Source organism: Aythya ferina, assembly GCF_964211825.1.
Source record: "Aythya ferina genome assembly, chromosome: 5".
NCBI lineage: Eukaryota > Metazoa > Chordata > Aves > Anseriformes > Anatidae > Aythya > Aythya ferina.
Genome location: NC_140301.1, coordinates 20,785,939 through 20,803,223, shown reverse-complemented (window position 1 = coordinate 20,803,223; position 17,285 = coordinate 20,785,939). Strand labels below are relative to the sequence as shown.

The window sequence follows — 17,285 nt, the reverse complement described above, 5'->3', positions numbered from 1 at the left end:
ACTTGAAATGAGGTTTGTGTCTGAGGCAGAAACAGCATGGAAAAAACTCCCTCCTTATAGACTTATTTTTACTAGCTTGCATGGCTCCTGTGGATAGCACTTGTGTTGTAAATCCCAGTTTAGCATACTCCACTTGTTTTTGTACACCTTGGTGTACACTAAGGGATCCAACTTAAAAGGCCCCGATTATCCCATTAAGTAAGCCTCTCTGGTGATGTCTTAATGAGGGAATCCAGGGCTGCCCTGTGATTTGCAGGTGTGTTTGGTCATGTCTTCTCTCTTGCTCTCTTCCCTTCTACACATGGGTTACCGGGGAAGGAAATTGGGTATGTGGTCAGGGTTCCAATTTAAATGATCAGGGGAATGGGGCTGTGTTAAGATTTGAAGATGAATGTACTTGCCGCTCTGTGTAGGCACAGGCTTAAGGAAGGCCCTCAGTTTCCACAGTAGAAAACTTTCCATTTTTTTGCAAAGCTTGTTGCTGCCTAATAATGTTCACTTTATCATACCTCCACAATCAAATTACTGATAAAAACACGTTTAACACTGTTAAATGACTAGTTGAGAGCTATATATACTTAATAGTTAAAAATAATTAAAAATCTTATAGTAAGAAGAATACTTAAATATTTTTCACAGCCTAATATTCAACATTTTAAAATTTTGTATAAGTTTTGCAGTTCTATATTTTAGTTTAACTCCCGTTATACTAAAAGAGACAAAAGTATTTCTGGAAGATGCAAAGGAATCTAAAATGTGTTTATATTCAGGAGAAGAGGGGAGGAAAAAAAAAAATAAAAAGGAAATTAGTGGGTACTGTTTTGTGTGCAATTCCCAAGTATATTTTAAAAACATTGAATTTTTATAGCCAAATTATATTTTCTGCTAACAGGGAGTTGGGGAGGGATAAATAATAGAATGATTGACAAATCTTTTAGGGCCTGATTTTACAAGATGCTGCGCACCTCCTGATTGCTGCCAATCACTTTCATTTTTTTTTCAGTCAATCTGAGAACATATGGCATTATTCAGATGGTGCTGAGCACCTTCAATCACAGTCCTCCTAATGCCACAACATCCTCATTCTTTGCAAATGTGTGAATTTCTGTTGACATTTTAAATTGGAGGGTTATTTGGTCTTTGTCTGGACAAACTCCCTGCTAATATAAATGGATGTCCTGCCTCAGGAAGGATTGCAACACTAAACAATAAATTATTAAGTTTATAAGCACTATTTTATGTACACAAAGTTTGTGAAATATCAGTTTGGTTCATAAAGTTTTTTACTACTTCCCCTTTCATTTGATGGTGGGGGGTGGAAAAGTACCATTCTTGTGGAGAACCAAAGTTTAGTTTACTCTCAGTGCAACTTTTGAAAAGTGGAAGCTCTGGATGTTATGTGCACAAGGCAGTTGATTTAAAGAGATCAGAAAGATGCTTACAAAAAATATAAGTAAATCACTTTCAACATACTGATTGTCCTGCATTACAGTTAACTGTAGAGAATCTCTAGTCATGTCTATCTGTTTTTGATGCCTCTACAGAATAACTGTCCAGCATCCTCTGCCCAACCAATCAGAATGTAGGAAAATCTACAGATATGACGGAATCTACTGTGAATCTACCTACCAGAAGTATGTTGAAATCTGTGTGAGTCTTGCATCTAGCTCGTGCATTTAGTGCTCGTGCTCTCCCGCTATTCAGAAATTACACGCGTTGAAACCTTATACCTCTGCTTATGTACAAAACCTCTAAAGCAGGGACAGAAATATGGTGTTTAATTCTTTGGGATTGTGCTCTAAAAGCTAAAAAGCAAATAAGACCCTATGATTTTGCTAAATCTTAGGTATGCTTCTGTACAGTGCAATAAACAAGAATGTATACACTAGAAAATCTAAGCAAAATGTATTGCACAGGTGCTTGACATCTTAGGGATTTGAAAGGTGTGTTATGTATAAATTAGCTGTCACTTTTTTTTCAGTCGTGTAATGGAATGATGAGTTGTAATTTGCATAATCCTTTAAGAAGTCAAATTATACTGTCATGTAGCAGACTTAACATGCTAGCTAGGATTTCATAGCTTTGCAGTTAATTAGTATGTACCTTACAGGACAGTTAAATTGAAGTTGAGTTCTCTTGCTTTGCAGTCATTTGCCTTTGTCCACTGCCCTAACAGAGCCCACTTTTGTGTGTATCTAAAGATTGTTACTGGAGCTTCTGACAAAAGTGCTGTTACTGTGGGCAGGCAACTGTAACTTGCTTACTTATGTTTCTTCTGCAATCTATCAGTAAAGTTTATATTTCACTGCAGTAAGGATTTAATAACACTTTAACGTAGAATTTAAAAGTATATATTTACAGATATAAATGATTTTGTATTAATATATTGCAAATGCATTGAGTTTTCTGTAATCTTACTGAATTTTGAAGCTTTCTGTCACTTGGTGTTTAGTTTTCATACTCCAACTATATCCTTATTTTTTTCACTGTTACTATTTTCTTGTGTATGACAGACCATATAAAAAAAACACAACCATTAGCTTCTAAATGTCAGTTGTACTTGCATTGGAACAAAATGTTTCTTTAGTAAGGTCATCATACTCATAGTTTTTCAGGTCACATTCTCATCCAATTTTATTCCATAATGTACTGTTGTTTTGTGAAATTTTTGGGGTGTGTGTGTATATATATATTAGGTAACACCATTAACACATTAAGTAACTGGTGCTTTTGAGTAAATCGAGGGTATCATTTTGGTTTAGGGAAGTGAGAGGATAAAGAGATATCTAGATTTATGAATATAATTTTAGCATTAATATAACTTTGAGCCAAAATGGAAGTCTGAATATTGGCTTGGCTTCTTGTGTTCATACCTACTTTTGGTGTGAGATATTTGTGCTAAACATTGATTTATAAATATTTTTTACATTTTGTTTTTCCCATTTTACTCTGCAAATAAGCAGTGTCCAGGATAATTTAAGCAGTCTGTTAGTGGGACTGTAAACATCAGCATAGAGCTTAACTTTTATGATTGTACTTTTCTTGCTATTTAAGTTCAGTAATCATAAAAATGTATTCATTTGTTCAAATGTTTAAAAACAGATTTGTTGTATACTATTTATATCAGGTTTTGGAACAACCTCAAGATTTTAAAACTTTGTAGAAATCGGACCTTGGAACAGTTTGTTATGAGTGCAAAATATAGTGATGCAGAATAGCTGATTATTTTAATATTTGAAATTAGGTAGATGTTGTCACTATAGTTAAAACAGTTAGCAGTGTTGACCACAAAATAGGGTAGTAGATGTTCACTTACAGGTACATATATAGTAGCAAATAGGTATTGGCTAAATAGATCTCCCTGCCACCCTCAATGGCAAAGTCAACTCCCCCAAAAGGCAAAAATTTGGACAGGCAATGAGGCAGTTCTAATTGATATCTGTTTTGTCACAACCTGAAATTCCTTATGTGAATTGGTTTAAGTACTACTGACTAGTTCCACAAGTGAGGTGAAAGCATAGATTATTTTTTGAAAACTAAGGGCTGTCTTTCTACAGAAAAGAGTGCTTTTTGATTAGTGGAGTTTCCCACTTGGTGGTACTTCAGTGCTATTTAAGTTCTCTGAGGCATTCTTTGTGTTCTTTCCAATGGATGTTTTTGGTACTTTTTCCCATGGTAATTTATTTCCAATGATATAAAAGTTTTAGTGAGAAGTTCTCATCAACTTGTTAAACAACCATAACAGAATCAAGGTGTATTAGTGACATTTTAAAGCTTATACTTCAGTGCTGCAAGACAAATGTGAACTTTTTGTTATGAGACAACTGTGTATGAAATTATATTTACTCACCTACACACTGCTGTTCACTGCTGTTGCAGATAGGACTGCAGCTTTGGTAGTCATCATACCAGTAGCTTCAAACTGCTTGGGGCAGCACATCAGTGGCAGGCACTGAAAAGCAGGAGGAGGCTCAGTGTGGGGTGCCAATCCTAGCAGGGTATCTGGCTGTGAACCCAGGCAGCATTCAAGTGCAGTGGTCTTCCAGAGCTATGTTGTGGGCTGTACTAGACTCCACTTAACTTTAAACTGGAGAATATTATCATATACCTGACAAATATATCTATGGAAACGGGTAACTTGTGTTCCTTTGTAAGTATCTTAAGGTTCTTTATAGTTCCTGAAGTTGTTCAGAGTTACTTAATCTTTTTTTTTTTTTTTTTTATTTCTGGTTCTCTTGTGGTATGACCACTTGCTGAACTTCAGTCTGTGCAGTTTGTACATGCTGAGAATGCTTGCTTGCTAGAAGCTTGTTTGTTTTTGATGACGGGACTCTTCAACTTCTTTTATAATGGAGCTTCCTTACAGGGTTTTTATTTCTTCCTTCTCCTTCCCCCCACATTTTTAAATGGAAAAAAAAAATATTATGCTGTTATGCTGTGAGCCTACTAAAAAAAATATTATGCTGTTATGCTGTGAGCCTACTACAGATTTATGCTTAACTGTCTACCTATTAAAGATATTTTGTGCAAAGCTACTTAGCAATTTAAATCAAGATATTCTGATCCTTTCTGTAAAAATCTGAAAGGATCGTGCCCCGACCTTCCACTCCAGAAATACTTCCCCAAATGTTTTCTGAGAAGTAACTTATTAAACTTTATTTCTGGTATGTACTAGCACTAATGTTTTTAAGAGTTCTTAAAGTTTTAAGTTAGTTAAAGCATTTTACTTGAGGAAAATAATTGCAGATTTTTTACTACAACATCCCTGAGGAGTTGGTCCAATGATTACATGAGATAATATTTTGTCTATTTCATGTGTATTGAATATGTTAGTGTGAATCACTCTAGGCTATTTATTTAACTTACAGTTTGGTCTTATAGAAGCCACTAGATATATTCCACTCTGTTCTAGGTGGTATACTGTTGCAAAAGCTGATGTGCCTTACACCCTTCCCAAAATCCAAACAAAAGATTTCCCCTTCCCTTGTCTGTCACCTTGGTTGCTATGGGCCTATGTTTTTTGAGGTGGCTGTAAACGTAAATAAATATTTTAAAAAGCTCTAAAATTTGAGAACAATTGCAATTTGTTTCTGCTTTTGCTTGTGGTAATGACCAACACACCACAATTTTTTATAATAAGACTTCACCATTGTGCTTTTTGAAGTAGATTACATGTCTTGAGCTATGACAGTAAAAACAGAAACCTATCAGTTACTGCCCTGGAATTTGGCAGTCCATATTTCCCCACTTTTTTTTTCCCATTTTTACTCCACACAGCTGTAGCCAGGAATGTCCAGCTTCTTTGTGGTGTCAAACAAAATTGACAATAAAAAGAAATAGTCAACTAGAACTGAGAAGAAAATGTAACCAAGCTGCCAAGGTTTTTCCCCCTTGTCCAGTTTGAAAATCCTTTCTTTTGTTTGCTGAGACACTTACGTTTTGCACTCTTGTTCAACTTTATGGAGTGTCAAATAGAGAACAAAGTCTGGGTAGAAGATTTCCAGAGGTGGTGCATCTCTCTGCACGTGCTCCAGTTATGTTTGTTGCTGAATTACAAGGAATAATGGCTTGTCAAGAAAAGTATGTTTTTTTCTTTTTTGTCTGTAGGGAGTCTCAGTTGTGTACAAGCAGAGGAAATCTCAGTTATTTGTTCTTCTCCTTGAAGTTGTTCTGTTCATAAAGTGGCCCTTCAGAGTATTATCTGGATTGTGAGGGTGAAATTCCCCATTTGGTGGCTGTTCTGTACTACCTCCAAAGCAATGGTGGAAGCATCATTTCTTCTTCATTTCTTCCTGTCTATATAAGGCAAGTTTAAGGTCATGTCTCTTTTCCAGAGGAAAACAAAGAATAGGAAAGAGTTCTGCAGCAATGTATTTTTTCTGAAATCAAGAGTATGGAGTAAACATGCAAGGAAAACACCTCGCTTGCTTAAGTTGTGGAAATACAGCTGTGGCTTTATTAGCTCTTTTTCCCTTCTTTTATCTGCAAGTTATTGAAATGAGCATAGAACAGAAGTCTTACCGATTTCAGTGTAAGAAGACGAGCAGTTTGTCCTGGAAGGTATGGCTTGTTCATATATACATTATCATCATGAGCCTGTAAATGCTTAAAATATCCAACCTTGCCAGACTAAATAAGCTACCTTGATGGCTCAAAACCTGTAAATATTTGCACAACTGAGAAAAGGGTGTGCAAGGCTAAACCATTCTTGTCAGCCTCTTAAGTTTAAATTAAGGATCATTTATGAAATGGATAAAACAAAAAATTGATTTACGTGCCCATGAAATCTTGTGGCCCTGGTAGACAACACATTTTCATACTGCAATATGTGCTATTTTATTTCACTTGCTTTAGTAAAGGCGAAGGCCTTTGTCTTTGTCCAGGGGAGTTTTAGGTTGGATCTTAGGAAGAACTTCTTTACCGAAAGGGTTGTTAGACATTGGAACAGGCTGCCCAGGGAAGTGGTGGAGTCACCATCCCTGGAAGTCTTCAAAAGACGTTTAGATGTAGAGCTTAGGGATATGGTTTAGTGGGGACTGTTAGCGTTAGGTCAGAGGTTGGACTCGATGATCTTGAGGTCTCTTCCAACCTAGAAATTCTGTGAGTCTGTGTGATTCTGTCTTGCACAGTAGATCTGTCTTTAGGGTGGTGTTCTCTCTAACCTCTTCTTAAAATATATTAGTTTAAAATCTAATAACCTTAATTCATTATTTATTAGTATCTGTAAAAGAAGCCACTGCTAACTCATGCAACAGGCCCGTCAATACAAATCCACTAGTTCTTATAGCCTTTCTCTAGGAACTCTCTATAGCAAAACTTTTACCCCTTTTATAGCTGCCTAGTTTTGCTTTCACCTTTGTGTAGTTTTGAACATATCTGTAGGGTTTTTATGCTGGGTTGTTCTAGATGTCTTTTTCAGAAAAAAGAGTGGGCTTTCTCTGGATATGAAATGAGATTAGCTGTGCCACTTTAAAATGATTAACGATCACTTGGCTAGCATTAAGTTGAACATCTAATCCTTGGCTGATTGGAGCATTTAAGAGAACAGCACTCAAACATAACTTTTCAATAACAAATTTTATCATACTTCTACTATTACGACATAGATATTGCACTGGTTTTAAATCTCTCTGAGATTAGTGGAATGTACTTTGAATAGAGAATGGGAGACGCATAAAGGTTACCTGATTTTTTTTCCACTGAATAATACAGGGCCACGTTATTCAGGTTTACAAAATCCCATTCAGTTTACAGTTCAATACAGATTTTGAAGATTCACTTAAGCTTTGCAGTGTCTAATTGTAATATCTATTCTGAGTTAAATCCTGAGGTGAATTTAATATTGGTCAATTGACCAATTAGACGATTACCTTTTGCTTGCTTGCATGCAATCCATGTTAAACTGGCTGGGTTGTCAGGTCCTGTGACCACACCCTTTGAATAAAATATTGTCTGCTAATTCCCTGTTAAGATGTGTTTTTGATAGTCTATGAAAATGGTTCTTGCATTTCATTTTAATTCCAGTTCTGAAAGTTGTTTTGAGTTATGTTACTGGTTTCAGTAACAGAAAGATCAATTCAAATTATCAGTTACCAGGGTACTCTGTATTGAGCAAGGGTTCAGTTCGCCTATGCTCTTTCAGTAATTCCTTACTTTACACAAATAAAGAAATATTAATATCTAGCAAGTCCAAAATACTGCTTGGGAAAACAGTGAGCAAGAGCAGTACGTTTCATTTACCAGCAATTTATACATTCATTCCACAACTAGGAATTTTTTTTTTCTTTTCACGAAGTATTAAAAGCCAAATACCTGGGTTTAGTTTATATGTGAAAGCCATAGATATCAGTAACAAAGGTATCATGGAGCATTTTAGGTATCCATCTGAAAGGCGGAGCTCCAGCTCTTTGCCATTTTTTTGATTTCGAAGAACAGTACAAGATAACTAACAGAATCCTGCAACTTCTGGCTCCTTTTTAGAAGGAAAATACTGATTATAAAAACTGTGAAAGTAAATCCTGCCTTTCTTTAGCTGAACTGTTTACTGTTAGTTACCATTTCCATTAAGTATTGTTACCTTACCTTATTCAGAAGTTTTCCTTTTGGTAGCAGAAACTTACCAAATCCAGCATTAAGAAGTTGAAGAATCCTTTAATAATCATGATGTTCTTCAGTTCTTCCCCTGTGCATTTAGATACTTACAGAGTAACCAATTGACCTTCTATCCTCCCCTTTGATAGAGGTTTCCACTCTTGTTTTTAGCAAGGCAATTTGTCTAGAATCTGAACACCTCTTTGCAGCAGTCTTCAGTCTTCCTAGTTTAAATACTGGTATAGTCCACTGGTTGTTCTTTTGCTAGTACTCAAGGATTCTAGATACAAAACAGTACAACCTTCTTGCATGCTGTTTGAAACAATGACTGTGGTTCTGCATTGGTGACAGAGACCTGTTGCTACCCAGTGTTTAATTGTGTATATCAAAGGATTGCATTTGTGGCACTAGACAAGGCATTACACTGTATGCTAATGTTAATTAAATTACCATCATCCATACACCCCTTTCTAGGTAATTATATTGCCTTTATCTGGAATCTGTGTTCTTAGTTACTAGACAGAGAAATTTGTGCTCTGCTATGTTAAAACATCTTACTCAAGTGAGCCCAGGCTGCTATGCAATCTGTGGAACTGACAACTCCTTGGTATTTACCATTTTATCTTTTGTGTCATCCCCAAATTTTACTGGGATGGATTTTTTCTTTCATATCACTGATTTATTCTCATGTATGGGTACTCTGTAGGGAATAAAAGACTCAAGGAGCTCTTTCCCTGTGTGGAGTACTTGGTAGGTCTAATATTTCAGAGCTGTTGGTCATAATGGCTGGAAGCAAATTAGGGCTGTTGGCACTGATGAGTTGCAACCAAATGGGGCAGCGAGTCATGAGCACGTGTTACTTTTAGCAGTATGAGGTGACAGCAGCCCTTCTTCAAAGTAATGTAAGGTCTATTTTGCATAGTGACGCTGTTGAAATACAGGAGACAATTCTCCCTTGAAAATTTGTGCATTTGTAGTGATGGCTAATTCACTCAAAAAAAAACAAAACAAAACCAAATTCACTCTAAAAAAAATCTTTCTGGAAAAGAAAACTGGGTTATTTGCAGATGGTTAGCAAATTAAAAGAATGTGTTCATGCAAAAAGGAGTTCAAAGAGGTGGCTTTTGGAAAACTGGAAACCTTTCATGTTAGTTTTCTTCCTAAACATTTTTTTTATTTCCAAATGATGCTTTCATTTAGAAATAAATCTGCTGCCAAACAACCAGAGGATTATTTAATGAAATGATAAAAAATAAAAAAATTATTGAAACAGGTTCAGAGTTTTACCAGAAATTACTTTTTAGTTATTTTTGTCCTCCATTCTTCTGCTGTCACTTCTCCTGCTTCCAAAAGGGTTTCATAGAATAAACCTCAAAATTGTGCTCTGATTTGCTTAAAAAAAATAATAATAAAAAAAAAAATATATATATATATATTTAGTGAGGTTGGCAACTTTAGACCTGCATAGCACTTGGTTCTGTTTAAGGCTTAAGTTGTTCAGTCATTAATTCTACCACCTAGCTGTAGAGCTTCATGGTACAAAAGTGGCGTAACTCATATTTCACATTCAGATGCAGAAATATCACTGAACTTCTGGCTTATATATGATAAAACTAGTGAATTCTTGCTAGAATACTTTGACAAATGAGTAGCATTTGATAATGCTACTTTATGCTGATTTCTTTTCCATCTAAGAGGAAAAAAAGCTGCTTTAGCGAGGAAAAAAGATTTAGCAAAGCATGCATCACCTCAAATTGGTTTACAAAAAAACAAGACTTGTGTTATACGTTTTAAAGATATGGACAAAAAGATTTTAAATGTTTTTCTTAGTTCTATGTTCATGTGCACATAAATGCACATGCATACAAGGTTTTGAAAATAAAGCAAATGATTTTAGGGGAAGAGTGAAAGTGGAATGCATACTTCATGTGAGTGCAATAGGAAGGTGAAAATGTGTAATTATATTTAGGTGTAAAACTAATTCTGTAGTGTCAAAAACAAGAACAAAAAACATTGCAGTACCATAAAATCAAAGATGATATTAGGATTTTCCTTTAATTTCTGGTAACTATGAAATAAATTTATCAGAAATGCCAAGCAAAAAATCTGTGCGTCTCCTGGCTAATCAATCTGTCATATCTCAGTCTTCTGCTCATTGAGTAACAGGCGATTCATGAAAATAGATATCTTTTCCTGTTATAGTTGCATTGAACTTCCTTTTACAGTTTCATGAAGCATGTTGGGTCTGTGCCATCTTGTAGACTGAGGACTGTGATGCAGAGTAGTCTAAGATGCTGTATCATGTACTGTTTAATCAGGCTGCACCATTTAGAGCATGTGTGGTATACTGGGAATAATTTGTGAAGTCTTTCCAGTGTTTATATAAAAGGTGAAATTCCCTTACCTCTGCACAAAAGTCAGTTAAATGGACTGTGGGGAACCAAGCAGCAGTTGAATGAATTAATTTCATGTACCTGTCCGTAGCTGGCTGTGACACTGCAGTGTGGCTCCTCTGCAGCTGAATCACAGCCAGGGCCCTTAAATGTTTTTGTGGAGTTTCTGGGCTGCTGTGTTTATCAGTGCTGATCAATTGCCTCCTTGCCTAGATGTGTGCTGTGCAGTCTTCCACCCTCTTGCAAAACTGGAATGACTAACTTGTGTGCCTAGTGGGTAACTGTAGGCCTCACTACTGGGTGGACTTGGCTACCTGTTATGGCCTTTAACACTCAAAGTAATCACAGCATTAGGGGAGAGAGCACTTAACACTGTTCCCTTGTGTGTAGCCTCCTGGAAGCTACTGCGTATGCTGCTTCATCCAGGGAGTCACCATCCTTTGGGGTTGTTTAAGAAAAGGTTGGTTATGGTACTTCAAGACATGGTTCAGTGTGTCACACTGGTGGTAGTGGGGATGGTTGGACCAGATGATCTTGGAGGTCTTTTCCAGCCTTAGTGATTCTATGAACCTATCTGGAGGGAGAGGCTGTGGTGCATTCACCACAGTGAAAAATCTATTTCTGGTCAGTGCTTTATGCTGGTGACTGTGACACATGTATGAAGGGAGGTGAAGGGAGACAGCACAAACTTTCAAGCTGTAAACCAGCTTGTGTAACCTGATTGCGCTGCACACTGCCATGAGGGCTCAGGCCACGATGTGTGGAAGCACCACAGTGTCATGTATGTTTCTGTGCTTGGCTGTAGATGAGGCAGCCAGTCACCTGTATAAGGGGTGATCAGTGCTGATCAATGAATACAAAAGGTGCCTCAGATTCTTCCTGTTTAGATATTAATGGTCAGCAGCAATAATACTTAGCCAGAAGTGTGTCTGGCTGTGAAACTTACTTAGAAAATTCTATTTTGCATTTAATGGGATACAAATGAAGAAAGGAAAACATGATATAATAGATGTAAAACTCCCTTCAGACCTGTAGCAGCATATACTATTTATTTCCCTTGTTTTCTAAATAGTAAAAATTACAGAAAACACTATAATATGTTTACACAGAAGCTGTGGTATTATAACTCAATAAAAATCTCACGTGTAGTGTGTTTACACAGTCTCTGGCCTTTGTTTCATAACTGTCTTTTGGTATAGCATACAGTCTTTGTCTAACAGGATTTTATTTGTCCTGCTGTTATGTTCTACCTTTTGGGTACTAGAAAGGATGTTGACATCTTACTAACTTTGGAAGTTGAATTGAGCAATAGAAAATGAATCAAGATATTTTACTAAATACCTTGGTTCAGAGATTTTAATTTAAAAAAGGAAAATACAATCTATAGTATATGTTGGTATAGCTTAGTCAAAGATACCTAAGTGGTGTAATGTCCCACTTCAACCAAGTTGTATCAGTAGAAACCTGTATAGCATGTATTGTTTTACTTCTGTAACTGTTATTTGACTGATAATTGCTTGTATTGCTAATAACTGATGTTTTTTCTTGTGTGGGTATAAAGCAAACCTTTGCTGATATAGCTGATTACATGCAGAGTCTTTGCCATAGTGGTGTTCCAAAATTGCTCTGTTGGTGAAGTGCTCCTAATGTAGATCAAAATAAGACTCCTATTGTAGGATATGAAGGGACATGATTTTTTTATGTGACTTGTGGTGAATAATCATTGGGATAAAGAAACTTGAGCTGTAGCATGTTTAAAAATCAATCAAATTTTTCATTTTTCTTTTGCCTAGCACTTGAGATCACTTTCTATCATTTTGTTGCAGACTTGAATTAAGGCTGAGAAACCTAATCTTCTTAGTAGTTTCACGTATTTTATTTTTGGTCTTCGTAGAATCCTCCTGATGCTGTGACCTACCTGTTTAACTATGACAATACTATCCATATGAAATCTCACATGGTTGAGATTTCATATGGATATTCATATGGACTCCTTTGCATTGAAGTCAAATGCTGTTTAAAAAAAAAAAAAAAACCTTTCCAGAGAATACTCTGAGCTTTTTCACCCCATCAATCAAAATTGAAGTGAGAAACCGAATGATCATATCCTAGTAAGACACAATGCCTTGCTGCTTGCTTTGGGCAACACCTAGATCTTATAACTAAGAGAGCATTTCATGGCTATCATAGCAGGAGGCTTTCTGGCTTCCAGGGGTAGCAGCATGCTTTTAGAATCGCTGCATTGCTGCTTGATTACTGATGACAGTTATGTAACATGCTGGACCCAGCATGACCGACAGAGGCAGTTCTGATTCATATCACCCTGGGGAGCATCAGGCATGTATCCAGACCGTGCATCAGCATCAATGGTAACTGTGGCATTGAAATTGCTAGAAAGGCATAGCATCAGATAATCATCCATAAAAACGTGCTACTGAATGGCTGTAAAATTCACAGCTGGTAGATTCATATCTTATGGGAGCATGGTACTGTGTAACAGGCAAAAATCTGTTAGGTTTACCAAACAGGTCAAAGCAACCTCATTGGGTAGTTTTTTTCAGTGTTGATGCTTTCCCCCTCACCTACTTCCACAAGAATACTTACAAATTATAAACAGACCTTTTGTGAGATATCAAAATGTAAGCAAATCAACCACTCCAGGCCTAGGTTATTGCTTAGAGGTTACACTGAAATCTAAATATTGATACTGCCACTAAATGGAATGAAATGCATTTCTGAATATCAGCAATTAGATTTACTTTCTTGACTTTGTTTCAAATTTATTTTCTTTTGTTCAGTTACTTTGTATCCCTGCAGCAATGCCCACTCCAAAGAGTTAAAATAGTCCAAGCAGTGTTGGCCAGACTAGCGAATTGCTCTTTTCTTTCCTAGTTAACACCAGTTGCTTTCTATTTTAAGTTGAAAACAAGCTCATCTACCTCAAATTGAGGAAAGTCTCTTCTTGTGTCTGGATCTTTTAAGAATTCATATGAAAGGTGAATAAACATACTTCATCGCTGTTCAGATAATTTTATATGGGAATTGGCTGACCCTTTAATACTCTGACTTTTATAAGGATAAGTTCCCTTTTCCTCAGAGACAGTTTAAGGAGGTGAAGTCCTTCCCTGGTCCAGTTTGCCCAACCTTTTTTTATTGGATAGCTGGCACTTGCTATACAGCCCTTCCAAGTGTCTAACTACAAGTCTTGATGGCGTGGCAGCAATATACTCAAGGTTGTAAGTGGGAGGCTTCTTGCTTTCTTTTTCTTGTTACTGGAGAACACTAGAGCTCTGATGCTTGGTATTCACTCCTGTCTGTGCGTGCTCTTAGGATGTTTGAAATTAACATTTTATGATAATGCTCCTAGCTTTTCAGTGTCAGGCCCTTGGAAGTAAAGCTTTGTTTATGCTCCTGTGCTCTAAGACCAGTTTTCCTGCATGTTCTAAGTGTTAGATGTGATATAAGGCTCATCTGTTTACGCATAGATGTTTTAGAAGAGGAGATTCTGGGAAATTTATTAAAACTCATTTTGGGTTTTGATTTCTTATATTATCTGTTACATCATATATATATGTTATCTTATATTATCTGTTATATTATCTTTCTCCACAAGCTCATCTAAGCAATGTATGCAAATATCAGCCACTTGCTGTGTTTAAGCAAAATTTTACATCTGCATTAGAATAAAGAACGTAGTTTGAGTTCATATGGGTGCTGCATATTGCATTAAGGCAATATAACATCAAGAACAGGAAGTTATGTTTTAGAACAAATGGAGTAGTAAATGTAAACAGGAAATTACTGTTTTTTTTTTCCATCTTCATATTTCAGTTTTGATACTGAAAGTCTCCCCACATCTAATCAGTATTCCTATTTACTTATGGCTACCCTATAGCTTCCTCTGTCATTGGCTGCACTGACTGTTACTTACCCAGTTACTTACCCATCTTCCAGGGGCTGGAGGTCGTTGTTCATTATGGCAGGCACACCAGCACACTGTAGTGCTATCAGGGGTACTTGGGTAGATTAGTGCCTGATACTGTTTTTAATGTGCCCATCACTTCCAATGATGTACCTCGTTTCCCCTGGCTTGAGGCTTGTGTTCAGGAGTCCACAGTATGCATTCCAGATGGCACTGCAGACAGTGTCTGCCAGGGAAAAACAGGTAAATATAATGAACCAGGGAGGTAATTGGAGAACTGTACTGTGTAATTTGATTATGATCTCAGATGCAAGGGATTCAAAAATACTAGTTAAAAGATAAATACTGGTGTTACAATGTTTATTATATGGTAGTAAACAATCCACTCAGTAAATATGAGAATTTAGGTCAGAGCTGTAATTTACTGCACTGGTGAAGGAAAAAAAAAATTGTGGTAGAATGAACTGTCATGCTATTACACGTACGTTTTGACGTGTTTTTTTTCAGTGGTGTGGGTTTTTTCAGTGGAAGCAGGTTTGGAATAATGAAAATCATGCTTTTTAATCTAAGCCTTTAGTAAGGTGAAAAAACTTTTTTTTTTATTTACAAGAGTAGAACATATATTCAAAACATTCTGTGATGCCAACTTTGACAAATGCATAATTTTTTTTTTGCGCTGAGCTTTTTTAAAATCCCTTACCCATGTCCTTACCTTTTAAAAGAAAAAAAAAAAAGAACTGCATGGAAAAAAAAATCTGGATACCTTAAATAAATTTCTTCGCTGAGTCTTCTGTCCTTAAAACACAAGAAACTACTTCCTGCCTTGCTATTATTTCATAAAAATGAACAGTGGTTTGAAAACAAAACATTTTCTTCCAAAGCACTGGCCACAGTTCTTTCAGTTCTTACCAGAGCAGTCAGACAGCTTTTCCCACAAATTATTTTCCCAGATTGTTAGAGGAAGACTCATATTAAATTCAACCTAAGTCCTACGATCTTAGATATATGGGCCTCCATCAGATGGTAGCTGCCAGATCTTCAGCGACTTCATACTTGCTGTAAGTCTGGTCTATCATCTGTCTTGCACCTTGTGTAGCCACTAACTCCTGGATGCATAAAATCATAATTGGAACAGTAGCATTTTACATCTACTTCAGATATTTCTTTAGTTATAACAGCATATATAGATGGTCTATATGCTATAGATGTAAGAACGTTTGCAATAGAAACTTGCTGTTTGTAGTTTTGTAAGGACCTGGTTAGTTAAGGTGAATGGGGTTGGTGCAAGGCTGGGAAGGTGGATCATCTCATAACTCTGTAGCTTGCCCAGAGAAGCTAATTACATCTGCAGATAGGTATGATTTTGGTTGTCAGACTGGGCATATATGTTCAGGGGCACACAAGCACATAGAGTAAGAAAGATGAATAATTGCTATTTGATTTAGAGCATGCCTATAGGATGAGTGCTCAGAGCAGTAGGAAAAGGAGCACAGGTTAACTCTGAGTCTTCAAAACTGCAGTACTGGAGACCCTGAGTCAATGGACTTGGGGGAAGAGTGGATGACAGGTTTATTGAGACAAATGAAACCTGTGCAACGTACAGGAACAGGGTCTCAGATGGAAGTCAGCTGAGGCAGAAGAAATGAGTCTGAAGAGAGTAGGACAGGAAGAAGCTGGCTACTGATAAGGGGGAAAAAAGAGGTATGTGCAAACGGGAGAGCCCTGCAGTCCTCAAAGGGCTCTTCTCAAAGCCCGAGCAAACCTCATGGGTGGGGGGAGAACTGGAAAGCTGTATTGTTTAGCTTTGCATGCTAGTGAAAATCAAGGGTACTCAGTTTTGTAACCAATAGAAAAAAATATCTTTTCTTCAATGTTGCGTATACTTGAAGGGGTGAGCTCAAAATTCCACTGTGGTTAGAGCCATCAGGGCTTACGCTCCTAACAACTGGAGAACAAAGCCAGCATTGTCTCACAGGGATAAACAGTGGTGACCAAGAAAGCCCGTGCCTAGTAGTAACTGTGCCACAGAAATCACAAAAGTAATTTCCTCTGACCAGAGGAAACTATATGAAGGATGGACTAGAGGAGGTTTCAAAGCTTTCAGGCATAGTAAAACCCAAACACCACAGCATGATTAGTAGGAAAGAGTCTTCCAAATGTGCTAGTGTTAGATATTCAGGTACGAGATATTCAGCAGAAATATTTGTCTACCAGTTTGCTGTTTAGCTTTTACGGGTCAGTCACATGCACTGGACACATGCTGACTGCAGTTGTAATGTTTCTGGAAAACAAAGCAAGGTCTTGCCTTTCCATTTCCTCCTAGAAAAGCCATGTGGAGAAATTTAACCTCTCTGACTGTACAACTAGCTACCTGTTATTGGTTAGTGCCAGGTGGGACACAAGGATGTGGCAGAGGAATGTGTAGGTAAAACACTGAAGTGCCTTTTCCACTCATAAGTGAAACTCTGCCTTGTGACTTCTCTTTTGTTGTTGCTTTTTGTTTTAAAATTGTGTTCTTCTGGATGAAGAAAAATGTCTTCACTCTAGTGCAGTCCATTCTTTCCTGGAAGAGCAAAGATGTCTTCGAAATGGAATATCTGACTGAAGGCTGCCACTAGCTGTTATCAGTCAGATTTAGACCCCTAGGCTTACCGATGTTTACCGCTGAGTTCTCATGGCTATTTTTTGGTGAGATATATCAGGTTTTTGATAAAACTGTGGCATCTGGTTAGGGGCTAGAATCAAATAATGATCTTAAATCAATGAAATACCGGCTTTTAAAACTGTAATCTCAGACACAAAGACAATGTATTTCTTTCTTTTGTGGCTTCAAAATTTGAATCCCAGATAGTCTAGTACCTTGGAAGATATAGAGGATT

At 37.0% G+C, this 17,285-nt stretch overlaps 1 protein-coding gene across 11 annotated transcripts in view; it reads left to right on the top strand.

The window, feature by feature from the left end:
• The window catches only part of NPAS3 (neuronal PAS domain protein 3), a 615,258-nt gene that overhangs the window by 82,488 nt on the left and 515,485 nt on the right, over window positions 1–17,285 (top strand). For 5 of the 11 annotated variants that reach the window (XM_084521175.1, XM_084521174.1, XM_084521177.1 and 2 more), the window contains exon 2: window positions 1,545–1,634. The exons of the other annotated variants lie outside the window; for them this stretch is intronic. In XM_084521175.1, the coding sequence (XP_084377301.1) occupies window positions 1,545–1,634 (90 nt within the window). The remainder of the gene's footprint in view (window positions 1–1,544; window positions 1,635–17,285) is intronic. 11 annotated transcript variants of the gene reach the window in all.